Genomic DNA, 25297 nt, shown 5'->3' with positions numbered 1-25297 from the left:
AAAGGATTCTCATGGTCAATTAGTTGGCCACGGGCAGGCCTTACGAATCCGGGCGTGTTCTCTTTGTAGTCTTTCAATTCTGTGCTCGATACTCAATAAGAACGTTCTACTCTCTAAACGTTGATCTCCGCAATTCGTTCCCATGTGCGAAAAGTTCTTCTGCTCGAAAATGCGAACTAGCGTCAACCTTTTACTGGATATAAAATGTCGAACGTTCGATTGAATCATCCGTAATGGTGTTATTGACGTCAATTAATTACCAATCAACTGTATTTAAGAAAATCTCGATAGCATTCCTTTTAAATAATTATTTCAAAAGAATTTGCTACATCGCATTTGTCCGTTGTGGATCACAGGATAAGAATTAATTGTTAGGAGTAGCCTGCGGATCTTATTTTTTTAAAGCAATTAAAGGAAGAAAGAAATTTCTACTAGGCTTGTATATCCTTCAATTGAAATTGGATAAATGTGCAAGTTGGTTATGTTACTGTTAAATAGGCCTATTTTTCCGTACACCAATAAATTTACATTTATTACATTATCTGAATTATGAATGCGATCGTTGTAAAACTTTTGGACAACTTTTTCAAAAATTCTTAACAGTTGAACTCCGATTTTAACTACGTATTAGAAAACAGCCGTTAGATGAACTATGATCCCTTTCTTTCTGCCCTTAGGTGTGTATCAAATTCCTCGAGATCTCGGACAACTGGAGCGGCGTGATACGCTTCGGTTTTACGAGCAACGACCCGATCAACCTCAGGAACGGTCTGCCAAGGTACGCCTGTCCGGACCTGACGAACAAACCCGGCTACTGGGCGAAGGCCCTGGCCGAGAGACTAGCCGAAAGGGACACGGTTCTGTTCTATTACGTGACGTCGGCCGGCGACGTGCACTTCGGCGTGAATGGCGAGGAAAAAGGATTATTCTTCAGCGGCGTGGAGACCCGCGGCCCGCTATGGGCTATCATCGACGTGTACGGTAACAGCACCGCCATCGAGTTCGTCGATCCGAACAGACAGCATTTCAACAATATCAGAAGAGGCGCCGAGCATAGCAACGAGGACAATACGCAGCACAACAGGCAGTCGGTCATGGAGTCGGTTGTCCCGACCATGCATAACTTGTCGATCCACGACGTGGACGTCGAGCTGCCCGCGCTCAGGTTTCAGCCTCCCGGTGTCATCTTCAGGCCCTTACCCTTCCACCCGTAAGTAGCCAGTCCCTTTTGTCTTTCCAACGGTTTATCGATTAAACGGACTTGACAACCGCTTTCAAACTCTGCGCCATCGTCGTATAATTAATCCAATCATCGTGCACCAAGTACAGCAGAGCGCCATTAGAGACGTTCAGAAGAGGTTAATGTTTCTGTTCGAGAAAAGTTAACGTTTGCTGGTCGACGGACGCCGGTGTCCTTCGTGCGTCCGACTAATTCTATCCGGCACCTCCTAGATCGAATGCTAATCAGCTTTTCTCACGCGAGTCCATTACAAATGATTATCGTGTCCAGTTTAATTGGCCGTCCGTTTCCGCGTGCAAGGTCTTTGATCCGTCGTATTCGAAAGCGACCATCCCCTTCATCCTCTTCCGATCATATTGCGCGTAACTCCGCATTTCCCTGTCCAGTCTGTGCACAGAACCGCCATCAGCGTTCCCGCTATGTTCCGCAGTTAAGCAATCCGCTAATCGCTTCCTTGTTTCCGTTTCTCTGCAGGACTCGGGGCAGGAACATCTACTTCAGAAACCAGCAGTGCGTGGCTGCGCGCAGTGACACGGAGTTCTGTCACGGTTACGTGTTCACGAGCAGACCGTTGATGCTGGGCGAAAGGTTGGTCGTGCAGATCTTGTCGACGGAGCCGATGTATGTGGGTGCACTCGCTCTGGGCCTGACTTCCTGCGACCCCGCGAGATTAACCGCCGAAGACCTGCCGGAAGACAGCGACCTCCTGTTAGATCGACCGGAGTACTGGGTGGTGTCGAAGGATGTGGCCTCGAGCCCGCAGCCCGAGGATGAGATAGCGTTCACGGTGACCCATTTCGGCGAGGTGCAGATGAGCAAGAACGACGGGCCGCCGAACGTGGTGATGCACGTGGATCAGAGCCTGCAGCTCTGGGCGTTCGTGGACGTGTACGGTAGCACCCAGATGGTCAGGATGCTGGCCAGCAAGCCGACATCGCCGCCAAGGCCGCGGCAGGCCAACCCCTCCCCGGCGCCCATCGCCCAACCGCAGCCGCAGCCGCAACAACAAACGCAGCAGCAGCAACAACAACAGCAACAACAACACTCGAACTTCAACAATGCTGCCACAGAGCTCTCCAGATTCTCCGAGGTGGTCCAATTTAAGCCTGCCGTGGGCGGCGGCACTGTACTCGTGGTGAACTTGCCGCCTCAAACCTTCCCTACGCCAACTTCGAACCCACCTTCGCTTCAGACCCTATACGCCTCGACCAGGTTCGACCCGTTTCGATCGGATGGAGTCGCGCCATCGGCGCATCCAGGATCTTCCAGACAATCTTCGCCGCCGTTGACGGGTACCATGGCTAGCACAGGATCCTCGACGTACGTCGAGCCAGTCAACTACCAAAGCCTGGACGGCACGCTCACCTCGCAAGCCTCTTCGCATCTACAGCAGTGGAGCGAAGGTTTGCAACCTACCCCCGGACAACCCAGCGAGTGCTCGATCTGCTACGAAAGAAGCATCGACAGCGTGCTGTACATGTGCGGTCACATGTGCATGTGTCATCCGTGCGCCATCCAGCAATGGTGCGGCAAAGGCGGCGGCCACTGTCCTCTCTGTAGGGCGCCGATCAAAGACGTGATACGCATCTACAGATCCTGAACACAGGCGCAGGCTCCACGCGGAAGGAACAGTTCCAAGGGCTGAATATGTCTCCCGATTTGTTGACTCCTTTGCAATTAGGCAAACGCTTCAGCCGCAATCATCCCGGCGTGGGCGCCGCCGCCTCCGTCACCGCTATAGCGCACCGGTTGCTTCTTGGTTCTCGGTGTTTTCGTTTCCGAGAGGGAAACTCTACTCAGGACGTGTAGCAGAATATCTTCCACGATGCGGTCAACTATATTTCTTTACTGCCGATCTTTCTTCCTCCTCCCCGGTCAGAGGACTTCCGGCGGCGGGCAGCTTCTCTCAATCATCGAATCGCTCCGATACGACGACCACGCCGGTCAACGACTGTTTCTCCAAGATTCTTGGCGGTGATTGAGCACGACGCTGAACGCCCGAGTGCTGGAACACTCTCGTCAATTACGATGTCAATAGGACGTGGAAATCGACTGCCCAGAACCCCCGTTCGGCAGACCTCTGGACGAGAACGCGAGCTTTTCTGCTGAGCCGAAACAGGTCGTCGATGATTCGTTGTACTCGGTCGAGACATTCGTGAAGATACACAAAAAAACACTCGCGTATACGCACGGACAGACAGAGGACAGATAAACAGACGGATATATGAATACAGTCCAGTGACAATTTTGATTTGAGAGTGACTACTAAGATAGTAGCGAGCTTTTCAAAACCAGGAGAGAGACTAAAGAAAGAATCGAGTGTCTGAGCGGGAGAGAAAGCGACAGGTGTGAATGCGACAAAGAGAAGAGAGTAACATTGATCTTAGATATTTTCACAATCGATATATGATTATACATTATTGCTACCATGTCGCCAACTTACCTAGTACCGTTACTATTATTACCATTTACTACTGCTACTATTCTCAGCCTTTAGTTATACGATTATTTTTATTATTTTTATTGATATTATTATTAATTATTATTATTATTATTATTACTATTATTATTATTATTATTATTATTGTACACGAATAGTGGTCATTATATTATTATTCTTCTAGAGGGTAGACGTTGCTAGGGCGAGTACGATTCGCTATCGTTGTATTTTTTGCTCTGGACTGTCGTCCTCGACATGGATAGAGAGAGACATATTTGGTCGAGTTCGATCGTCAGCGTGGCTCCTTTATTATTTAATGCGAAACGTGTGATTAAGTAGCCCCCACGCCTCACTCCGAAATCATTGTGAGACGCCCAGGGCGTCGTATATAGATTAGGCTCTTTCGGTTTCCCACTGTCTTTGGAGTTTTATATCGATTTTGGCGCAGACGAGATATCGCAGCCGAGAATAAAATTCGAACGCGCGATTGCTCGCACAAGGTCATCATATTTATTTGCCTAGATCAAATGTACAGTCTTATTTTTTATATTCAAATTGTGTAAAATAGACAGTAGAAACGGGGGGAGAAGGAAAAAAGAACGAAAGTTAGCAAAGGGAAACGTTTAGAAAATTATTTATTGTTTAGGAGGAGCGCGAACGAGAATCCACGAGAAAAGCGACAATAATTGTTTCTTGGTCAGTCACCGTGACGGGTCGTAACTTCGATTCGTAATGAGAATCTCATCGCGTGTCTCGTCTGCGATCAGAGTCCGTCTTTTCACTTTCGAGTTGCTCTCACGGTCGGAGCGACCGTGTGCCGTACTTATATACGCGTGTCCTTCTCGTTTGTTACTTTCGACAATAACGCTTGGATATAAATAAAATGTAAGCCGTTCGGCGAAAGCGCGGAGCCGACTCGTAGCCATGTATCGAGATAATGACTACAATAATCGTACGTATTACCAAAGAAAAGCGCGACATTCTTCTCCCGCTCTGCGTACGGTCCCAACTGAACCGCGACGCACATTTTTCCACGCAAGCCAGCCTTAAAGGACGATGGTTTTTGATACGTTTAGACTTAGCGTTACCGTTTCTACCGAGCAGAGTGAATCGTGGCTTGTCCAGAATCAATCGCAACACGTTCGCGTTACGCAATTTACACACAACGTTCACACGAGCCGTAATTCGCCTAAGCTTCCTCTTTGGAATTGGAATATTCGTAGACGCCATCGCGTGGTGCGATTCGCGGTGAGACGCTACTGTAGATGCAGACTCCAAGTTGGATTCCTAACTGTATTAACCGTAAGAGTACAAGGCAAAGTTACTATGTTAGCTTGCGTAGCTTTTTAAGGGACAGCGACAAAGTTTAGAGGCTTTTATCAGTGTTAACGACTAAGATGAAATTATTTGAGGAGCTCTTAAACCGAACGCTTTCGATCCCCTTCTTGCTTCAAAATTCAATACACGCTGGAAACACGGCTTTCCATTACGGAAGGATGAGAATTCACTGCCACTCTGCCCCGGGAAAGGGTGCGAAGCCGCTCGGCAAGGGGTTCCTCATTTGTTATGGACTAAAAACGATTTATAGAACCTGCTAGCGTCTCACGCGACCGTTCCGCGGATGGTTCGAATCTCGAATGCGTGGAATCTGATTTTGCGATCCATCTGGACGAGTCGTCCACTGCCCTATTGTAACGTGAACAATCGAGACACGTCGGGCCGTGGAACGACCGACGGCGAGCTCGTTTCACGGCCCGTCGATCCACGAGGATCCTCTCTATTGTAAGATCAACTTTATTTTCGTACAACAGCGAGGCAAGAGCGTGCCAACGGCGGCGACGCGTTCTTCTCCCCTTCACCGGCCCTCGAACGCGTTCCAGGACTGTAGAAGTGTCCTGGTCGACGAGAGAGACCAACGTTCTCGAGGCCGTGCCTTATAAACATTTAGAAACCGACGCGTCGTCCTCGTCCCATCGCGCGGACGTTGCTCGCCGAGAGCTTTCTCATCGATCGACGGGGAGATCGCCCTGGGCCGATCATGTTCGTCTCCCTTCCGTCGAGCCTTGCCAGAAGCGTTCGTTCGTTATCCTTGCGAGAACGGGACACGGAGCAACCGATAGTTCGGGTAGATCGCCACAGCGAGATAGATCCTAGATCGACCGTCATTCTCAACTTGTCCGCTTCCTCCACGAGCTTCGGAGACAACTGTTTCGGCGCCTGATCCTTTGCAGTCTGTCGCCAAGTTCGACGATAATTCGCGGTCGCTTACTTTTTCTACCTTGAATCGAAAGTCAGCCTCGTAGAGCCCAGCGAATCAAAGTTAAAGCGCTGCTTCACCCGGGACTGCAAAGGGTTGATGAAATTAATCTTTTTGCGAGTGCAGCCACGCATCATTTGTGTTTGAGAGTAAACGTTGCTAGCGCGACATAGTCATTAAGTCTGGCGGCCCCGGACGATATCGTGTAAAAACTATAAATATGTTTGTATTTACGATAATAGTGAAACTTGATAGTATTAATTCTGTGAATTTTGTAAATCCCCGATCATCGGATCTAGGTGATTCCGTCGGAACCTGTCGAGTTACAAGCTTGTATAAAATATAAAACGGACTTTTTAAACTGAGAAACACGGACTCATTTCACTAAAGCACGCTATATCGATTCGCCCAATCACAAATGATTATTACCTCGCGGCTAACGACTGGCCGCCGATCTTCGAAACTTGCAAACGGATTCTCGACCGTTTTGTTGAGACGATGGAAAAGCTTTCTACGGTATTCGGTGGATCCTGTCGAGACGGCGTCTTACCCTAATTACAGTTGCCCGTTTCCGGCACTATGATTCCAGTTTCACATCCGGCGAGAGAAAAGAGCCAGTCGGATTAAGGAAATGCTTGCGCGATATTCACTGGAAAAAGGAAACGAGAGACAGCGAGAAAGATTGAATGAAAGAGAGGGAGAGAGAGAGAGTGTGTATAATAGTGTCGAGAAATTGGGACCTGTTCCTATCGGTTCCCGAGAACGCGAAAACGAAGTGACAGAGAAAGGAGGAGAGCGAGAGAGAGAGAAAAAAAGAAGGCAGATACCTTCTCGAACAATGGATGCGCAATAAAGCAGTAGTAAAATCTCTAGTCCAGCGAGTGGCAGCTTGAACTCGCCTGCCAATCCAAAAAAGAAATGATGAGATAAGGAAGGATGATGATTTATAAAAAAGATAGAAAGATGGTGGTCTTTTAAAGAAAAACAGTAGAGCGTGAGAGGGAGAGAGAGAAAGAGTGAGAGAGTGCGATAGAGAGAAAGCTAGAAAGAGAGATGAAGAATTTTATAAAAATACAAAATTTTAATGAAAAGAAAGCTAACTTGCAAATTATCGCGTGTGCTGAGCAATCATCACCACGAGGCACGCGTCATTGAGAATCGTTTATTAGACGAACGCTATTAACGATAGGAATGTATTGTAATCGCGTGTTCGGCATCGATGAGAGGTGTCAAGCAAAATTCTGGCCACACCCCCAGTTAAAGACAAAAAGACAAGGTTCGAACACAGATGGAACCATAGAAATGATTTTTCTACGAAGGGGATGAACGTAGCTGGGAATAAACGTTAGGACTTTAAAGACGATCCTGACGTGCAGACGCTCTCGTTGATGTCAACCGAGGTCATTGTCGTCTCCGTGTCAGCATCATCAACCGTGTATCGATGTGTACCGATCAAATCGGTCCTTCCGACGCTAGGTCCAAAGTTCGGGGGGTCGGAGAAGAACGATCTAATCGACCCCAGAACTCCCAGCACCGGAAGCACCGGAATTGTTGCTTTTGTCAGTAATCGCTGTTCCATTTCCACAGTCCCTTCACCGTGATTCTTTGTATCCCGACACGAAGTTCAGATCAAGGAATACATATTTGGCAGTACCCGAGAGATTCGGAGATCTCCTGCGATCGATTGTCACGCAAGGATAGCCCATCTCCTGGGTCATGGTTGTTGTCAAGCGTAATTTTTCTTTTACTTTTCGGTGGTTTCGTGCCGGTGTTTTTGTTTCCTTTTTCTTTGTATTTCCATCGCTCGGGCGCGGTACGCACAAACCAGATCGGGAACAATCTACTGCACTTCCGAACACAAGAATCTCTCTACTGGTGTTGCATGTACGCGCGCTCGCGTCTCCATATCAAACCGTGTGTGCTGTCCGTTAACGTCACAGTATAAACGATGCATAACGTGATCCCTGTCCTCTCCCCGAGATGTGAAAGAAGTCTATGTGCGATAAGAGTTCTCTCCGTGAACCTAACTGTAAAGATGCCGATACAAATTTATACATATGTAATATAATTCATGCGGCCGTGTGCTGTTCTACAATAAAAAGCCTGTAATATCTATATACATCGACCTGAGTACAAATGTTTATTTATCAATCCCCTCGAGATCGAACAGATTCGTAGTATTAGAATTAGTTTGTCGTTAAAGAGCATTCTTTCATTTCTTATTTTTCTACTTTAAGTTTAAAGAAGGTAAAATATACACGTTTTCTTCCCAAGAATAATAAGATAGCATCTAATTTCTTATTTTCTGATCAATGCATTTTCTACATTTTTTACCGCAGAACTCGAAGTTCTGAGGTAACAAAAACAAAATAACATTATGTACAAAATGATGAAAATATAAATAATCTGTATTTTAAGAAAAATAATTAAAACTTGGTATTAGAATAAAAATTAAAAAAACAGTAATTTGATTATACAGGATAGTTTAAGCATTTCAAATAAATATTTTCCAATGATAGAAAACCATTTAACATTTTATGAATTCAATTTGTATATGGCTAAAGTAACAATATGAATTTTATATCGTTTGGTTTTCGAATATTTTTAATATTATATGCAAATGGTTTTCTCGTTCGTCGAGGGTAGTCACCCCTGTTCCAAGGGCATTTTTGCAAGGTGTACCATTGGACGAGGTGGCCGAGAGGTTAAGGCGTTGGACTGCTAATCCAATGTGCTCTGCACGCGTGGGTTCGAATCCCATCCTCGTCGACTATTTTTTACAGTCTTATAGATCATCAAATTTAATTTATTATTATCAATTCTCCTATATGACGCGTCAAGTTATATCATTCCAAAATACAATCACGGTATAAACAATAAATGAGGATCACCAGTAACCAGCGCTACAATTATAAAATAAAAAATTAAAGCCTACGAATGTGAATATTTGAATATTGTAATAAAGTAATATACAGTTTAAAATATTACATCATTTAATGTCTCATTGATGATCATTGGCTAATTAATAATTGTTACTACTAATACTAAATTCGAAGTGGAATTGTTAAAAGTTAAAAGTGTTGATGAGCGTGTAACGGAAATTAATGTTAGATTCATTGAAAAGTGCAATCGCATGCAATATTACGAGGAACATATAAATGAAAAGATTAATGCGATCATATTTACTTAGATATATATAAAGATAAAATATATGTTGAAAACTGTTAAATTGAATTGTTTTATTTCAAAACATTATTCTAAAATATAATATATTGTATAAATTATTTGCTATCCAGTCATTATAAAAATATTGTTTAACAAGCGTAGACAATACGATACTATATTACATTGGTCTAAAATACAACTTATTGTATATATTATTTTCCGATACTTAATCAAGACCTCAAATGCGCGATAAAAATATACTGGGTTAATTGTACATTAGCAAAGGCACCATTTTCATTGCAGAGGTATTAGTTGATCGTGATTACTGGCAGTGTATAAATTAAATTGCCTAGTTCGCGTAAAATTAAATGTATTTTAATTACGTGTAAATTGTTTTTGGTTTCAGCTTAGCGGACACGCGATACTTTCTTACTCTTGTCATTCTCGCTTGGCGGAGGTGGTCCTTTAGCGGCTTGATGCCGATTATATACGCTGAAAATAGTGCGTATACCGTAATGCAAAATGCTTTCCACATCTCAGAGAATAATTTGCAACACTTACTATTTATAAGTTTCGGATCGAATGTAGTCCATGACGTGAGATATACCCACTTGAAGTTGATCACCAATTGGTGTCACCCATGGATTAAACTCCATTCTGAATACTGCTTTGTTACTCACTAAATCGAGATTACCTATAAAACAGTTTCTAATAAAGTATAAAAATGTAAATTGAATACAATTTTTAATGCATTAAGATTATACCTATTTCTGGAGGCAACACTGTCAATCGATTTCCTTGAATATGTAATTCTCTCAATCGTGTTAATTCTCCAATTTCCTTCGGTAATTCTATTAAATCATTCTCCCTTAATACAAGCTAGAATAAAAATGTAAATATCTTTAAGTAATTGAAATAAAATTTATTGTTTGTAGCAATAATTATGCATACTATTTGTAAATTTTTTAATCCTCCAATCTCTGGTGGTAGATACTCAAAGTCATTGTCTGCCAAGTAGAGTGCTCTTAATGTTTCTATAAACGAAGGTGATTTCAATTTCACTCTTATTGAAAGATAATTTGTAGAGTAAAACTTTCTTATACTCACCCATCATGAAAAAATTCCCTGGTAAATTCTTGTCACTCAGGTTATTGTATGTTAAGTCCAGCACCTCCAATACTGGGAATGCACCAAATCCTCTTGGCAGCACATCCAATCTATTCATTCTACAAAAGTAATAACATAGTTTTCTTAGAATCTTTAAATATATTCATGCAATGATTTGATTAATATATTGAAACTCACCCAACATTGAGGATTCTCAGCTTTGGCATCTGCGATAAAGAGATAGGAAGCTCCGTAATATGATTATTAAAAAGATTTAGAATTTCTAAATTGACCAAATTGGCAAGGCCGGGTGGTACAGCTACAATATAAAAAATGATATAATAACAACAAACATTACTAAATCTTTACAACTAGTAGCAATAAAATAAGATAATTACCTTGAATCTTATTGTGACTTAAAGTCAATCTAGTTATATTGATCATATTAACTGAAACAAAATAGACATACTTAAGTACCTTTAAAATATAGAAACTATATTATATAGACCAACAAATAATGTCAATCTCGTTTAGAGTATTATTTGTCGTCTAAATTCATATTCATGACGATAATGAGATTATCATTAACGTATAACAATATATTATTTTTTTTAAATTCAAATGGTAATTAATCTTTAAAACAAATGCGTGCGCATGCGTCGACACGCCCACCTTGTGGGCAGCCGACAAATGGCCTCCTTAGATTTCCATCCGCTCCAAAAACCAGTCAAGACAAGTTGCCTAATTTGGCGATTCGAACGGGTAGCATGAGGATATGGTGGACTCACGTAATCCGGACATCTCTTCGAACGATGAGATACCCTTGTCAGCAAGATCCAACTCGGGATTTTGGATCTCGCGGGCTTCGTCGAGCACTTTCTTCGTCTTCGACATCTTCCCAGCTGGAATACACGAGACTGGTGCTTGATTCATTGCGCGCGCAATTGTACCAACACGTCAGTGAGCTTTAAATAAAGATGCGCGCACCTCCGGCAACTATGTTCGCTTGCCGCTACCGCACTTCTTTCATATTATTCATATTGTACATATTGTACAATCCGTGTCGGCAGGGACTTGCGATCTATAGATCTCTCACGCAATGGAAGTTTCTGTCCAGAGCAAGAGGCTATAACTCTACACATATATGTGTGTATAGTCGAATTACTGGCCACGGTATTAACTGCCACCTATGACAATCACAAAATTGTCCAAACTAAAATTCAATATGGCAGCCTATCCGCATCCAATAGAAGTGTGTCTGATACCATTTTGAATTTGTAGTCCTGAGCGAGTTGTGCAAGGGAGTGAAGTATATTTAAGTGTGGCTGAGTAGCCTAATACGACAATTCTTATTACCGAGTTAACTTTGTAGGTTACCGCAATACACAACAGTTTGAATGCATCCTGATTTATGTGGGATGTTTGAAAAAACTCTATTGTAAATCTCCAATTTTTTAAATGAGGAGGTAATTTCTCATTTGGACTTTGTGAAACGAATATGCAATAATTTCTCCTTTGCAGTACTCCAAAACTTAATAGCTTCTTTTTACTGTGAACACTGGTCTTGAACAGAGGTCCCAGATGTATGACAATTCTTGGAATTTCTATTCGAGGCCAGCAGTGTCCAACGATAGCAGTTAGAGCTTATTTTAATAGAATATAAGATTTGTTGAGCGTGACAACAAATCCTTAGAAACATTTTTAATAAAGTACCAGAATTGAAATGTGTACCGACTTAAGTGCTTAAAATTTAAACTTTGAACAATTTAAATTTAGCGATAGTAACGCCTCTTCTGGCAAAATGTCGAAGTTCAGTTAAGGGGTCTATGCAGCGCCACATCATGCAGTGGCAGAACCCACAAATTGATAGACAAATTACCGACAGCGACTAATTATTAACAATGTTAAATTGCGCTACTACGCATTTTTCATCGTGGACGTACCCGGTCGGTAAATCTGTCAACCAGCAGTAGCGGCGTGCACCGTTTTCACCACAAAGAAATAACCATTACTTCCCCCCTCTTCTATTCCCTGATCACGTCACTGTCTACATCCTACGTCATTGGCGCTCCTACGCGGCCATATTTTCCTTACGTCTGACCACCACCTCTGTATGAATCCGTTCCCGTTCGCGACCCCGTTTATTTCGCGCCGAAGAGGCGCAACTGGGCATAAGGCACAAGTGGCGCAACTGCACTGTGACCTGTGACTGTGAGACACGGTGGCGGCTGGTTCGAGGATATACAGCATCGTTCGATAGAATACAATTTTCGTCAAAATTCGTTCAAAATTCCGTAATCTCGTTGATTCATTCACCCGTGACTTCCCTATATCTCAGATAATTGGATCGCGGACAGTTCTATCTTTTATCGTCGTTCCAGTCGACAGTGTGTTCTCGTAGAACAGTGACAGAAGATCACGGTGTATCTCAACGATGGCAGCCCTAAAACGAATAGCCATCCTGTCGAAAACACTGAACACATTGACGGTCAGCACACGAACTAGTAACTTCCAAGCAAGGACGAAAAGTTATGTTGCTTCCGTGAGGGAACCTTCGATGATAATAACCGGCAAACAACCTTGTTGGCTCAAGACCGCCGATGAAGCTATCGAACAAGCAGAACTAGATTCAGGTAATTGATTAATCTGTTTGCGATACACAGTTCGCCAACACTTCTTTTCAAATGTTATTTTTCACTCATACAATATACCGTATGTCTACCCAATTTAACGTAACACATTTGGATATCACTATTCTGAAATGAATTAACCTTGAACCGCTGTATAAGAATAAATACAGATGTTAGTGGTCTACGTATTTTTACGGAGTACGACGTCCGAGATTTTGTAGAATTTATAATGCTGATGATATTGTTTATGTAAAATAATTTAAACTGTTTTCTTCGTGGGAGTTTATATTTGCATTTTTGTTGAATGCTTGCGTTTGTTGCCACAATTTTCAATATTGTAGTCTTACAAAAACACTGTTATCTTTGTTAATGAATTTTACACCACCGATAAGAAAATATATTGATCTATTCAAATCAAGAAGATAGCATTTATTATGTAATAGATTTTGTACTCAATACGCGCAATGAATAGATAGATGAATACCGATTACCGACGATTGACTTAATGAAAGGCGGGTCTAAGCACGAATATCGCTACGGAAACTCTAAAATACTTGTCTATATCGATATACGTCGATTTTGTTAACGTTAAGATCACTCTTACACGGCTATTCGCGTATGCCATACGCGTTCAACAAATCTTGCGTATAGCGATTTGTGTAACGTATTTGAAGGTAAATTCCAACCGCACATGTAATTCAATGAGCTCATGCGATACGAAATCTCAGTTAACAGTTTGTCGGCTCATCGCTGGTGATTTTCTTGCAATGTAGGTTCAACTACACGACACAAATCTTTATGCGAAAGAATGGTCCGACACCTACTGCATATGCGAATCATCGTGTGTAAAAAAATTTTACAAATCGTGTAACAGTTCGATTGGTTTTTTAAACATATATTGTTTAATTTCACCAATAAAATTTCTCTCAAGTAACTAAAGAATTGTAGTGTACATACACGTACACGTAATTTTTTGTGTGCCACATGGTATGTTAGTGAATCACATACCCGCAAAAGACTATTGTGCATAAATATTATTTTTTCGGTGACGCCATGCTAAACAAAAAATTATTACATTACAATTGTTCATTGTTCTAAATTATAAAAATAAGGCAACTTGATATTCAAGAATTGATTATAAATAGAACAACGACAAAGAATGTTCCACGATATCTAGTACAATATACATTGCCGCTTTCATCTACAATTTATGTATTTAATTTATGATGAATCGTATGGTAGTATTATCATCGTATGCTTCAACGCATACATATTTCCAACACATGACGTGTTCGTACCTATTATAGCGGATTCATATGGACGAGCGATTATTATTGGTTTTGAGTCTCTGCGATTAAATATAAACTATTTACAGATTATGTTTCTCAACAATTGATCACAGAGAATACGTAGTTCATTTTGTGTGCAGGTTGATTTAGATCAAAATCCTATTTATTATAATTTCAGATCCCGCTAAAAATAATTTGAACTTTTCTTTTTTTCATCATTTTCTTTCCTTGAAATTCTTAGAAATGTATCGTATACTCGATCTTTGAGTCTTAAAAGTTGACAAAGTTCTGGTATTCGAATTCTTATACGTGTTGGACTGTTATCGTATACATGGAATGATCCTGAATAAGCATGACGGTAAACAAGATGATTTTCAAATTCTGTTGTTTTCGTACTTTAGGCAAGTAAAACAAGATTGTAAAAATTCACAAGAAAGAACACGATCTGAAGAAATGTGAACACATTTCTCAAAAAATACTCGTCCTTGAAAAACAAACATTATCGCTGGCGGAAGTGGAAATGCAAATGTAATTTTAATTGTAAATATTTAATATAAATACATGTTGTTTCTTTGCGAATTTTTACAATTATTTGTTTTACTTTTCTAAAGTACGAACACGTATCAAAGTTTAAAAGAATAAGGCAAAATTTTGTTTGAAAAATCATAAAAAAAACCACCATGTTTATGTTGTCATAATTTTTTTCTATATATACGAAAACAGTCCGACTCAAGTAAGCATTTGGATACACGAACTTTGCCAACATTCGGGATTTATACCCTTAGTTATTCTTAATTCAAGCGAGTTATTTGTTAAATAGATCAAGAGCGTTCATCTTTCGCTACCCTGCCAAGGCGAAAGTGATCGAAGTCAAGGTTCAAATGCCAGCAGTCGAATACGGAACGAGGATTTATTTTAATACCGAACGCCTTGAAAATGTAATTTGTTACAAACATCGTCACGGAAATTATACATCGACAGATTATAATTCTATTATAAACCTAGAAGATAAAAAGCGTTTAATTATTGTTGTGGTTATTATTAATATTACTAGAACATATTGAGATAATCAGAGACGACTCACGATTTTGATAGATAAATTGAATGTTATCTGGTTTAGCTGTGCAAATAGTATAACATACAGGGTACAAAGTATTAAATCCGTTATCTAATGGTCGCGAATGTGCGCGTAAACATTTCCTGAAATATCATTTTCACTATATGCATGAACTTAATATATTTGTTAATGATTCGTGGCAATTGTAACGTTAAATGAGAAGTTTTTAGATGATTCAATAGATAAATTTTCCATTACAGATCAAGTGGTATTTGTTCAGGGTGCAGCGGCAACACCTTCCGAACTTTTAAGGGCGATGACTGACTATGGCGTACGATGTGACGTGAGAAATGTACGATTATATCATATGCATCTCGAAGGCCCGGCGCCATTTGCCAAGCCAGAAAATGCAAGTACGTCGTTATCATAAGTTTCCGCTCATCCTCCAAAGCGATAAGTCTAAATTGCCATCTCGACGGAGATTATAAGCTGCACGCAGTATTTATACGATTCACAATGTTTGGTACCAAACGGATTAACAAATTCAAATGCGAAACTTTTTATATACACTGTGTATGTAAATTGAGTCGTGTAGTTCATTCATGGCAAAAAATGATTTAATTATATGCTGATAACCTTACGTATTATGACACTTTGTATACAGAACATTTCAGGTCGATAAGCTTGTTTATCGGTGGCAACGTGAGGCCAGCCGTTCAAGCGGGAACTGCTGACTGCGTGCCCATCTTCTTGCACGAGATTCCGCGATTATTTAAAGAAAACTACATCAAACCGGACATAGCACTGATTCACGTTAGTCCTCCAGACGATAAAGGGTACTGCTCTTTAGGTACAAGCGTTGACTGCGTCAGATCCGCTGTGAGCCACAGCAAATATATCGTAGGTAAATTTTCGAATCTTTCTAATTCCGTTACCCCTGCTACTCCATATACAATAAATATTAATCTTCATTATACTCGTTGTTTTTTAGCATTAGTAAACAAACATATGCCGAGGACGTTCGGCGACGCCATCATTCATGTTAGTCACTTGGATTTCGCCGTGGAGCATCACAAACCACTTCCGGTACATCCTGTAAAAGCACCGAGCAAAGAAGAACAGCAAATTGGTAGAAACATTGCTGAAAATTTGGTGGTGGACGGAGCTACCTTACAGATGGGGATTGGCAGCATACCGGACGCGGTATTGTCAGAACTGAAGAACCATAAGGACCTTGGAATTCACAGCGAGATGTTTAGCGATGGCGTGGTTGAGCTTGTAAATAAAGGTTGCATCACGAATAACAAGAAAACAATGCACAAGGGACGAATCGTCGGTTCATTTTGCGTTGGTTCGGAAAAATTGTACGACTTTATGCACAACAATCCATTTATCGGTGGGTCCGTTTTTAAAAGCTTTTTTTCAATGCAAAATCTGTTCAGACTAAAACGTACAACTATGATTGTTATAGAGATGTTGGTAGTGGATTACGTGAACGATCCTAAAATCGTGGCAAAACAGCCAAATATGACAGCTATCAACTCCTGTATCGAAGTCGACCTAACAGGTCAGATTTGCTCTGACAGTATCGGACCAAGAATGTATTCTGGATTTGGAGGACAACTGGATTTCATCACGGGGGCAGCGATCAGCGATGATCGTCTTGGAAAACCTATTATTGCGTTACAATCCATTACTGGCAAAGGCGAGAGCAAAATTGCACCTGTCCTAAAACTTGGTACTTGAATCCTCAAAACGTTTCTTTGCCTTTACCTTTATATTGAGAAGTTTTTATTGCTACAAATCTATAAACGCGTAAGTTTATTATTTTCGAAATATTAACCTTTCATTTATGGTTTCAAGGTGCTGGTGTCGTTACAAACAGAGCAGTCGCTCGATATGTTGTCACAGAACACGGAATAGCTAGCTTATTTGGTAAAAGTCTTCAACAACGAGCATATGAATTAATTCAAATTGCCCATCCCGATCACAGAGAGGCTCTCGAAAAAGCAGCATTCGAAAGATTAAAAGTGATGCCGGCTCCATAAGCGTATCAACGATAAGCACATCATCAAAAGACTCTTCTAATAGCATTTCGCGATATTTGTCGTTTTCCGCACGCATAATTATTTATTCGTGCTGAAAACCTCATACATTTTTAAGTTTATGCGCCTTCTTGCCTGGAATAAGAATAATGTAGAACTACATTGACAAACAAAATATTGGAGAATAATTTTTAATTTATATAAATAACTACATCCTCAGTAAATCCGAGAAGGCCTCTTATTTGTCGCCATAAGCAAGGAAACGTTGTTCCCTGAGAAAATATGATAAAGCTTTTATTTTCAACGAGTATTTTACGATAATTAAACAGAAAACCATTGGTACAATGACGACAAATACTTTTTATATGGAATTTTAAAAAAGTTCCTTTGTATAATGCAATCACTGTAATAAACTAGCAGATGCAGCGCATTTGAAGGAATAAATTCAAGATGGAATATATACAAGTGTAATTATTTCGCTATCAACACTGTTTCATCAACACTGTGTTTTTTTATCACCTTTTATATGTATAGTACGGGGTGTTAGAAAATATAAGTATAACAAATACATCAAAAGGAAAGAATTGAAAAATCGAAAACCGGCAAATGCGACGTTCAAATAGTTATCGTGGAGATGGCAACAAATCCAATACAGATCTGGTGTGAAGTGACATTAAAATCAATGAAATTGTTTAGATTATGTTCTTTCCAAATTTTTATGTAATTCCAGTATATATTCCACCGATTGGACGAAGTTAACTCGAATTTCAGGTGTCTGGACGTTTTCTGACATCTTTTTTTCATTCTACATTCTACATAAAGATGTTCGGACTTAATTTTCGTCGAAAATTGGACTCGCTGAACGCAACATTCAACAATCTCGTAGATAAGAGAAACTTCAACTTGTGCGGTTTGAAATTCGTACGAGAGCCATTACAACCACTGAAACGATGTCCAAGATGGGTTTGCGTAGAAGATGCTGTAAAAATTATAAATTCAGGTATTTATGATAGTTTCGCTCAAATCTCAGATAAACTCGTTTAAAACTTATTATATTGTCATTATATTCCTTATCCTAAATGTATTTTAATCTTTGAAATTTATTTTTCCAGAGCATTTAGTTTTCATACAAGGTGGTGCAGCAACACCAAATGAGCTGATACGCGCTATGACGGAACACGGTGTTTGCAATAATCTACGCGGGGTACGATTAATCCACATGGGACTTGAAGGAGACGCCCCATTCGCGAGCCCTGAATTCGAGAGTACGATATTCCGTAATTGCTAATGTCCGTTTCGACATATGATATTAATAATTACAATTTACTTTATTTAGAACACTTTAGGTCGGTGAGCTTTTACATTGGAGCGAACGTCAGGGAAGCTGTGAATGAAGGTCGCGCAGATTACATTCCAATATTCCTCCATGAAGTACCGAAACTGTTTTACGAGAAGAGAATTACTCCGGACGTTGCACTGATTCATGTTAGCGTGCCGGACGCACGTGGCTTTTGTTCCTTAGGCGTAAGCGTGGACTGTACGCGTGCAGCTCTCAGTACGGCTAAAGTGATTGTCGGTCAGTAATTAATAAGATTGCTACTGTAGCAGTAATTATGAATAAATTGAAATCAAAGTTATTTTTATAATTGTTCATAGCTCAAGTCAATGAACACATGCCACGATCATTCGGAGACTCCATCATTCATTGTAGCCATATCGACTGGGCTGTAAAGTACGATTGTCCTCTGCCATGCGTAGCTAGTACTCCACCGAATGAAATTGAAGCAGAAATTGGAAAAATTATAGCGCAAAGGCTAATAGACGATGGTGCAACTTTGCAACTTGGTATTGGCAATATTCCCGACGCTATTCTCTGTTCGCTTGGCAATCACAAAGATCTTGGTATTCATTCGGAACTCATGGGTGATACAATGGTGGATTTAGCAGAACGTGGAAATATTACAAATAAAATGAAACTTAAACATAGAGGACGCATGGTTGCTTCTTTGGCGATTGGTACTAAAAGAGTGTATGACTTCATACATAATAATCCGTTTGTAGGTGCGTATGTCACTTTTTAATTTATCTTTAACTCTATTGTATGTACGTATTTATGCGTATATATTTTACATATATGTATGTATAACTTCGATTACTTGATTCAATTAGAAATGCTTACAATTAACTACGTGAACGATCCTCGAGTGGTATCACAACAACCGAAAATGACTGCCATTAACTCGTGCATAGAAATGGATATTACTGGTCAGGTATGTTCCGACAGTTTAGGCTGCAAGATGTATTCTGGTTTCGGTGGACAACTCGATTTTATTCGTGGTGCTGCAATGGGCCAAGATGGTCGGGGGAAGGCTGTGATTGCTTTCCCCTCGGTAACCAGCAAGGGGGAAAGTAAAATTCAACCTGTACTCAAAGTTGGTATGAAACAAGAAAAAATATAATATTTGCTCTAATTAAATTAAATTAAGCTCATTAAGTATTTCAGTCCATTTACTATAACAAATGCAACTGTTAAACAGGTGGAGGTGTTGTTGTAACAAGGGCACACGCTCACTACATTGTAACGGAACATGGTGTAGCAAACGTTTTTGGTAAAACGTTACGTCAAAGGGCGAATGCATTAATTCAAATCGCTCATCCGGATCATAGAGAATGCCTCGAAAAGGCTGCATATGAGAGACTGAAAACAAATCCAACGAAATATTTATAATCTATATGCGCAAACGTGTATATAGTGGCTTCAAATTGTAGGTTGTATTAGCAAAATTTGATTCCAATGTGCCGACAGGTTGACAATATGTGATATAAGTTGTGGAAATATTATAATGTCTAGATTTCAAGTGGTAAAAACATATCCCATATAAAATGAAACAGCTCATGTAACCACTTTTGTGGAGATAGAAAAGGAAGAGATTAAGTTTTATAATTGTTATTTAATTTATAAAGTAACTTTTGTTCTATACAGTACATGCAAACGGTTATACAGTGCATGAATTTTTGATATTTTATTTGAAAGACATGTATACAAAATAAATATTTACAAACATAATACGAAGCTTAATAAATATTTAGTATTCTAGGATTGTAAAATTAAAAATTAATGCCTTCGGGTAGAGTTCCTTCCTTTCGTCTCTTTTCCACATTTTCATAATATTCCGAGAAATCAACATAAGATTTTATCCTTGCGTTTCTGTCTGTTGGCTTTGCTCCTGGAGAATATATATCTGATGTTGAAGTATCGCTTGTCGATACTTCGTCTGTAACTCCAGTGCTTGAATAATCCTCCATTTCTGGCATTGTTCTTATCGGAGCAGTTTCAACGATCGGATTAAATCTAACAGACTGATTGGTCGGACTTTTTAATGCGTGAGGAAGTGGAAAATTAAAATTTCGTACAAGAAGAGTTATATCGTCACGTTTACCAGTAGTTACTGTACTTTGTGAAGTACTCATATTAACGTCATGATGAATCCTTACTATTTTATCTACAACAGCTTGAGCAACTCCTGTCAACGTAGACTGCACGCGGAACTGAAATTTAATCGATAAAACTGATTCTTACATAACTGTATGACTATGGATACTTATGCCGTACCTGTTCAACAGCTATGAGTGCTAATTCTTTATTAACTTGATCGGTACCGGTTGCTTCTTCTAACGATTTATACAGACCATGGGACATAAGTAATAAAAATCTGCACGATTCATCAAGTTCTATACCACCATGAATTTCAGGTTCAGCAATAATAGGCTCAGCTGCAGCAGTTGCCAATTCTTCAAATTCTCTGTATCCTCCTTTAACAAGATAATTTCCAAGGCATCGTGTATTTTCTTGATTTCCAAGATGAGATCCTTCAAAATAAATTTGTCTTAAATGTCACATCTGCTACAATATCAAATAAAACGTTAGTTCAACATTATTAACTCACCTTGCCTTATTGAATCAGTATCTAATCCTAAGTGAGATAATCGTAATAATTCGTCTTCATTCCGTAGGTCATGATCAACGCTTAATTGTACAACTCTTAGAACGTGATTATTATCAGTTTTACATAATAAAGCTCTGCTATCACCAACATTTGCTACAAACAATCTTCCACCATATACAAGAGCTACAACTGCACTGGTTCCTGCTGATAGCTCGCAATTTAATGAATTTAACTTATCGACCTGTATAAATATTTTATTCACTTATAATTTCACTAATAAACAAAGAAATATATTCAAAAATTTAAGGAAACATCTTTCATTAATTGACTCCATAATTTAAAAAAAGAATAATACTACAAAAACTGCTTGTACAGATATAGTAAAAAGTATAGAACTAAGGAACACCATATGTATTTTAAATATAAATTATATACTACAATAATGTCTTCTTGCAAATGCAGCCAGTAAATCCAACTAACCAAGTGAGGGAATTTTTGATATGTTTCATACGAATTTAAACCATCTGGAATATCAAATTGTAAACTGGCACGCTCAGCCAAGAGATCGCCAATGGAATCTAGATATCCCCGTTCAACAGCAATAAATGCCTGCCTAAAATAATAACGTATAAAATGTTAGTAAAATGATAACAAATTGTTATTCCACTGTTATTTGCAGTGTTTTATATATATTATTACCTTAAAACTTCTTTGATCTCTTCATCAGTAGATTTTCCATTCAACTGACCCAACAAAATCTCTGCAGCCATTCTCTGCATAGCAAAGTTAGCTGCTTTAGTTCCTTCGTGTCCATCGAATACTCCATAAAGAAATGTTGAGTCATCATACCGACAATGGAAACTACGATCTTCAAACGGGTGCTCTTCTTGCCTATATCCATCCTCCCGATAAATTTGATTAGTCGAAAATCCTACTCCTGAAATAAAACGAATATAAAATGAATATTTTTTTTAACTAGGTTTGAATATATTTTAATTGAACACCAAGTACAGTCTTTGTTGTGTAATTAAATTTTTCACTGATAATAATATGTTTTAATTCTACTAGAAATTTGTACATTTAAATAAGATTTCATTATGAGATTACCACGACATTGATTGAATTTTTGTATATTTAAAGATAAATCAAATGTTAACAATTAATTGAAGAAACCAACAATGTTTATAAATACTGGTTTATTTCATTATGAGTGTAAATATCAGAATAATACAGGTTTAAGGTTACGCCCACTATTACGGTACACAGTTACGTACCAGATTGTTTACAAACCGGTAAATCATCCGTCCAGCTGTATTGAGTATCCTGAAAAGGCATTAAATTAGGGCGTTCTGCCCTAGTTGGCATTATTAAAAATATATAATATAATAACTTAAGCGAAGAACTCAGCTTATATTAAGTGTATACAGACTTACGTTTGCAACATATCGACCAAAGTATCGATTCGTTTTGATTGCAAGTATCGAAAGTTTTGTAAGAATCGATTAAATTTAAATTTTGAAATAGTTACAGCAAACTACAAAATGTTACTTTTCTATTACTTTTTACAGAATTTGTCTTATCGATCATTGAAAATATATACATGTATATTTGCAATCACCGAAAAAGTAGTAAATAATATTTATATATGAATGTATGTATATATATATATATTCTTTTGTTTTGCCATACTTAACAAATTATGTATATGTGAAATAAAACATAAAATAGAACTTTTCGAGATTTCTATGTTTCTATAACACATTTAGTACACTGTCAAAAACAAAAGCAATTTCTATTGCAAATACTTATGCTACCTGTCAAATTACATGTGATTTAGACACTATATGATCAGCAACAAATTCTGGAAACTAATACACTAAAATAAAATGAATCAATATTGAAAATGTAATCTCTACACTGAAAATTATGGATTAGTAATTTAAAAAAAATACTTGCAACATGGAAACTTATCAAATTGTCAGTGAAACATTACTGAAATAAATATTTCCCGACGAAAAGTAACATTTATTTAGGTTATTATGCTATACTTAATGCTATTTATTAATTAACTTCTTTGAGGTATATTTTTATGTGCGATGATTAAACTAATGATGTTTATTACTTAATAACAAAAAATATAATACATCTTTTAACAAAATTTTCACGAAGTTTTTCTTTAACTTAAAAACGCGGTAGAATCAAAATGAGTCGACCTGGAAGGCCCGGAGGTGGCTTAACGAAGACTCAACACCTTCGTGAAGCAAGGACGAGTGCTTTATTAAGAGATTTGAAACAGAAAGAAACAGTTGCCAGAGCTCAGCAACAAGATGTATCTAAGCCACGAAAGAGATTAACGCGTGAACCAAAGAAGGTGGATTTTCAAAGGCCAGGAATGACTAAATCAATGATGGCCAGAATGCAAGCAGCAGAAAAATTCAAGCAGGAATACGACCGCAAAAAGCAACAAGAAATGACCGGTGAACGAATACCGAGAAGAACACCCGCTCCAATAGGGGGTGATTCCAGGTCGTGACAATAGTCAAGTCTGATTTGATCAAATATTTATTTAGCTTGTTGGATTACTAAAATCTATTTGTAACACGAAAATTTTCTCATCACTATCCTAAAAGCAGTTTTTAATTAGGATTGGCAGAGAAAGACTACCACATGCAAGAAAATCACTACCTATGGCTGCAGCTTCATCGAGAAGCGCAATCCCACGATCAAGATCAAGATCACCTGACGCGACTGTATCTAAACAAACTACTGAATTAGCTAGAGTGATGAATGCCGATGTAGTCAGTGCTGAACCAGTTGGCCAAGGACCGATCAGTAATATTGTAATACCCCCCGGAACAATAAACGAGAACCGCACTACTATTATCAGCGTACCTCAACCCGCTGACATTGATCCAAAAGAAACATCGCAAATTGCGAATCGTTCTATTCAAGTGATCAGGTGAAGCTGTCGTATATTGCTTTACCTATAATTCTGATATAAAATCTTTTCAATCGTAACAGTGAAGCTCTCGACGAGCAAGATGCTACAGAAGCTGAAGCAGTACAAAATAAATTAGAAGATTTACAACAAGCTAGACGAGATTTTGTTATGACGGTAGCAAATGTTGGTGGTAATGCCGTTAACATTGCAGATGAAACTCCACCTGACTTTGGTTCTTTTGTGGAATACGCAACACCTCCGCCTCCTCCTAGACAAATAATAAGGTAGAGTTGAAAAGCATATTTCGACCTGAAATACAAAGTGAAATTCTGTGACAATGGGAATGAAATCAATAATTTATGGGAATCTATTTTTTAATTAACCATAGCGTCAATTATTTTTCTTAACAATATACAGAGTTCCTGATGTGGAGAGCGAAATGTTTCAACCTGAATATGGAATAGATCATCCAACTGTTGTAGCAGCGCGTGAATTTCTGCGAAAAGCTAAAGAAGCTATGGCAGCGAGAGTAGCAGAGAGAAAGTTAGAAGAAGAATTCGAAAGAATAGTAGAAGAAGTTTCAGATGATTTACACTTAAATGTTCCCTTTGAAGAGGAATTTTACGAAGATAAAGATATATCTTGGGAGGAAGATGAAAAATTAGGCACCATACCTGTACAATCCAGAGTTAAAGCTCACGCATCTCCTGTTCCACAGCAGGAACAAAGTTACAAACACAAAGCGTTTGATCCAGAGGAATTAGAGAGGTTTTTTGATGTTGAACGTTATCCTCCATGTCCAGTGTGTGGACCACCTCCGGGTAGAGCAGCACTACATCCCGATTTATGGGAGTTAGAGGACCCATGGTTTAAACTACCGCCAGAGCCTGATGTACCTGACTTAATAGAATTTGATTTAATTGATTTTTAAATGAAATCTGACTTGTTTAATAGTAGACAAATAAATTGAATCATCCATAACAGATTCGAGGTTAACAAAGGGATAATTTAAAACATTGATAATAAATTCTTGGCTACCTACACTTCTGTATATTGCAACGATAATCCATCGTTGCTTAATTTATATAAAAATAACTAAGAAATAAATAAAAAATTAAGTAATTGAAATATTCTTCCGATAAGTTAATGTACACAAGACAAGAGATTGATACTTTCAAA

At 39.0% G+C, this 25297-nt stretch overlaps 6 protein-coding genes and 1 non-coding gene across 20 annotated transcripts in view; 5 read left to right on the top strand and 2 right to left on the bottom strand.

Moving 5' to 3' along the window:
* Neur (E3 ubiquitin-protein ligase neur) overlaps positions 1-6306 on the top strand; it is a 132455-nt gene extending 126149 nt beyond the window's left edge. For all 6 annotated transcript variants that reach the window (XM_078177292.1, XM_078177289.1, XM_078177293.1 and 3 more), the window contains exons 3-4: positions 678-1210; positions 1715-6306. In XM_078177292.1, coding sequence (XP_078033418.1) covers positions 678-1210; positions 1715-2840 — 1659 coding nt within the window. In that variant the 3' untranslated portion in view covers positions 2841-6306. The remainder of the gene's footprint in view (positions 1-677; positions 1211-1714) is intronic.
* Positions 6307-8624: 2318 nt separating this feature from the next.
* Trnas-gcu (transfer RNA serine (anticodon GCU)) lies at positions 8625-8706 on the top strand. The gene has a single exon. It is a non-coding gene; the product is annotated as a tRNA-Ser (tRNA).
* Positions 8707-9155: 449 nt separating this feature from the next.
* On the bottom strand, positions 9156-12244 carry Ics (ras suppressor protein 1). Of its 3 annotated transcripts, XM_078196828.1 has the most exons (9): positions 12153-12244; positions 10998-11396; positions 10608-10658; positions 10408-10528; positions 10210-10328; positions 10054-10136; positions 9867-9981; positions 9664-9796; positions 9156-9594 (listed from the first exon to the last, which is right to left on the bottom strand). In XM_078196828.1, exons 2-9 carry the CDS (start codon positions 11140-11142, stop codon positions 9510-9512), a joined length of 852 nt encoding a protein of 283 aa, XP_078052954.1. In that variant the 5' UTR covers positions 11143-11396; positions 12153-12244; the 3' UTR covers positions 9156-9509. The 3 variants fall into 3 exon arrangements, with proteins under 3 accessions (XP_078052954.1, XP_078052955.1, XP_078052956.1); XM_078196829.1 differs by lacking the exon at positions 12153-12244 and having other exon boundaries at positions 10998-11479; XM_078196830.1 differs by lacking the exons at positions 10998-11396; positions 12153-12244 and adding an exon at positions 10882-10961.
* A 111-nt stretch (positions 12245-12355) lies between these two features.
* LOC144478681 (succinyl-CoA:acetate/propanoyl-CoA:succinate CoA transferase) lies at positions 12356-17676 on the top strand. 2 transcript variants are annotated; one of them, XM_078196819.1, is made up of 6 exons: positions 12356-12842; positions 15446-15598; positions 15850-16089; positions 16177-16581; positions 16657-16923; positions 17049-17671. In XM_078196819.1, exons 1-6 carry the CDS (start codon positions 12644-12646, stop codon positions 17231-17233), a joined length of 1449 nt encoding a protein of 482 aa, XP_078052945.1. In that variant the 5' UTR covers positions 12356-12643; the 3' UTR covers positions 17234-17671. The 2 variants fall into 2 exon arrangements, with proteins under 2 accessions (XP_078052945.1, XP_078052944.1); XM_078196818.1 differs by having other exon boundaries at positions 16177-16923; positions 17049-17676.
* A 151-nt stretch (positions 17677-17827) lies between these two features.
* Positions 17828-20311, top strand: LOC144478682 (succinyl-CoA:acetate/propanoyl-CoA:succinate CoA transferase). Its single transcript, XM_078196820.1, has 6 exons — positions 17828-18230; positions 18343-18495; positions 18567-18806; positions 18887-19291; positions 19400-19666; positions 19768-20311. Exons 1-6 carry the CDS (start codon positions 18053-18055, stop codon positions 19956-19958), a joined length of 1434 nt encoding a protein of 477 aa, XP_078052946.1. The 5' UTR covers positions 17828-18052; the 3' UTR covers positions 19959-20311.
* LOC144478683 (TGF-beta-activated kinase 1 and MAP3K7-binding protein 1) lies at positions 20203-25296 on the bottom strand. 6 transcript variants are annotated; one of them, XM_078196824.1, is made up of 8 exons: positions 25161-25296; positions 24793-25018; positions 22452-22531; positions 21877-22114; positions 21658-21790; positions 21178-21418; positions 20844-21100; positions 20203-20779 (listed from the first exon to the last, which is right to left on the bottom strand). In XM_078196824.1, the coding sequence occupies exons 3-8, from the start codon at positions 22510-22512 to the stop codon at positions 20339-20341; spliced, it is 1371 nt and encodes a 456-aa protein (XP_078052950.1). In that variant the 5' UTR covers positions 22513-22531; positions 24793-25018; positions 25161-25296; the 3' UTR covers positions 20203-20338. The 6 variants fall into 6 exon arrangements, with proteins under 6 accessions (XP_078052950.1, XP_078052949.1, XP_078052951.1 ...); XM_078196823.1 differs by having other exon boundaries at positions 22452-22526; XM_078196825.1 differs by having other exon boundaries at positions 22452-22526; positions 24793-25014; positions 25161-25295.
* On the top strand, positions 23381-25049 carry LOC144478685 (uncharacterized). The gene is made up of 4 exons (XM_078196832.1): positions 23381-23703; positions 23822-24136; positions 24199-24402; positions 24536-25049. The coding sequence occupies exons 1-4, from the start codon at positions 23381-23383 to the stop codon at positions 25047-25049; spliced, it is 1356 nt and encodes a 451-aa protein (XP_078052958.1).
* Position 25297: the final 1 nt, after the last annotated feature.

Source organism: Augochlora pura, chromosome 3 (genome assembly GCF_028453695.1).
Source record: "Augochlora pura isolate Apur16 chromosome 3, APUR_v2.2.1, whole genome shotgun sequence".
Classification (NCBI taxonomy): domain Eukaryota; kingdom Metazoa; phylum Arthropoda; class Insecta; order Hymenoptera; family Halictidae; genus Augochlora; species Augochlora pura.
The sequence above is the reverse complement of the archived record's forward strand: the minus strand, read 5'-3'. Positions and strand labels throughout refer to the sequence as shown.

Excerpts from the sequence above, each read along its gene's own strand:
- LOC144478685 (XM_078196832.1), top strand. The coding sequence starts at position 23,381 with ATGAGTCGACCTGGAAGGCCCGGAGGTGGCTTAACGAAGACTCAACAC. Across the intron at positions 23,704-23,821 it reads CCAATAGGGGGTGATTCCAG|GATTGGCAGAGAAAGACTAC; the intron begins GTCGTGACAATA and ends GTTTTTAATTAG. Across the intron at positions 24,137-24,198 it reads CGTTCTATTCAAGTGATCAG|TGAAGCTCTCGACGAGCAAG; the intron begins GTGAAGCTGTCG and ends CAATCGTAACAG.
- LOC144478683 (XM_078196822.1), bottom strand. Across the intron at positions 22,115-22,451 it reads ACCGGTTTGTAAACAATCTG|GAGTAGGATTTTCGACTAAT; the intron begins GTACGTAACTGT and ends GTTTTATTTCAG. Across the intron at positions 21,419-21,657 it reads ATCAAAAATTCCCTCACTTG|GTCGATAAGTTAAATTCATT; the intron begins GTTAGTTGGATT and ends ATATTTATACAG.
- LOC144478682 (XM_078196820.1), top strand. The coding sequence starts at position 18,053 with ATGTTCGGACTTAATTTTCGTCGAAAATTGGACTCGCTGAACGCAACA. Across the intron at positions 18,496-18,566 it reads CGCGAGCCCTGAATTCGAGA|AACACTTTAGGTCGGTGAGC; the intron begins GTACGATATTCC and ends TACTTTATTTAG. Across the intron at positions 19,292-19,399 it reads ACATAATAATCCGTTTGTAG|AAATGCTTACAATTAACTAC; the intron begins GTGCGTATGTCA and ends TGATTCAATTAG.
- Ics (XM_078196828.1), bottom strand. The coding sequence starts at position 11,142 with ATGAATCAAGCACCAGTCTCGTGTATTCCAGCTGGGAAGATGTCGAAG. Across the intron at positions 10,329-10,407 it reads CTGAGAATCCTCAATGTTGG|AATGAATAGATTGGATGTGC; the intron begins GTGAGTTTCAAT and ends TTACTTTTGTAG. Across the intron at positions 9,797-9,866 it reads AGTGTTGCCTCCAGAAATAG|GTAATCTCGATTTAGTGAGT; the intron begins GTATAATCTTAA and ends ACTGTTTTATAG.
- LOC144478681 (XM_078196818.1), top strand. The coding sequence starts at position 12,644 with ATGGCAGCCCTAAAACGAATAGCCATCCTGTCGAAAACACTGAACACA. Across the intron at positions 15,599-15,849 it reads TGCCAAGCCAGAAAATGCAA|AACATTTCAGGTCGATAAGC; the intron begins GTACGTCGTTAT and ends CTTTGTATACAG. Across the intron at positions 16,924-17,048 it reads TGCACCTGTCCTAAAACTTG|GTGCTGGTGTCGTTACAAAC; the intron begins GTACTTGAATCC and ends TATGGTTTCAAG.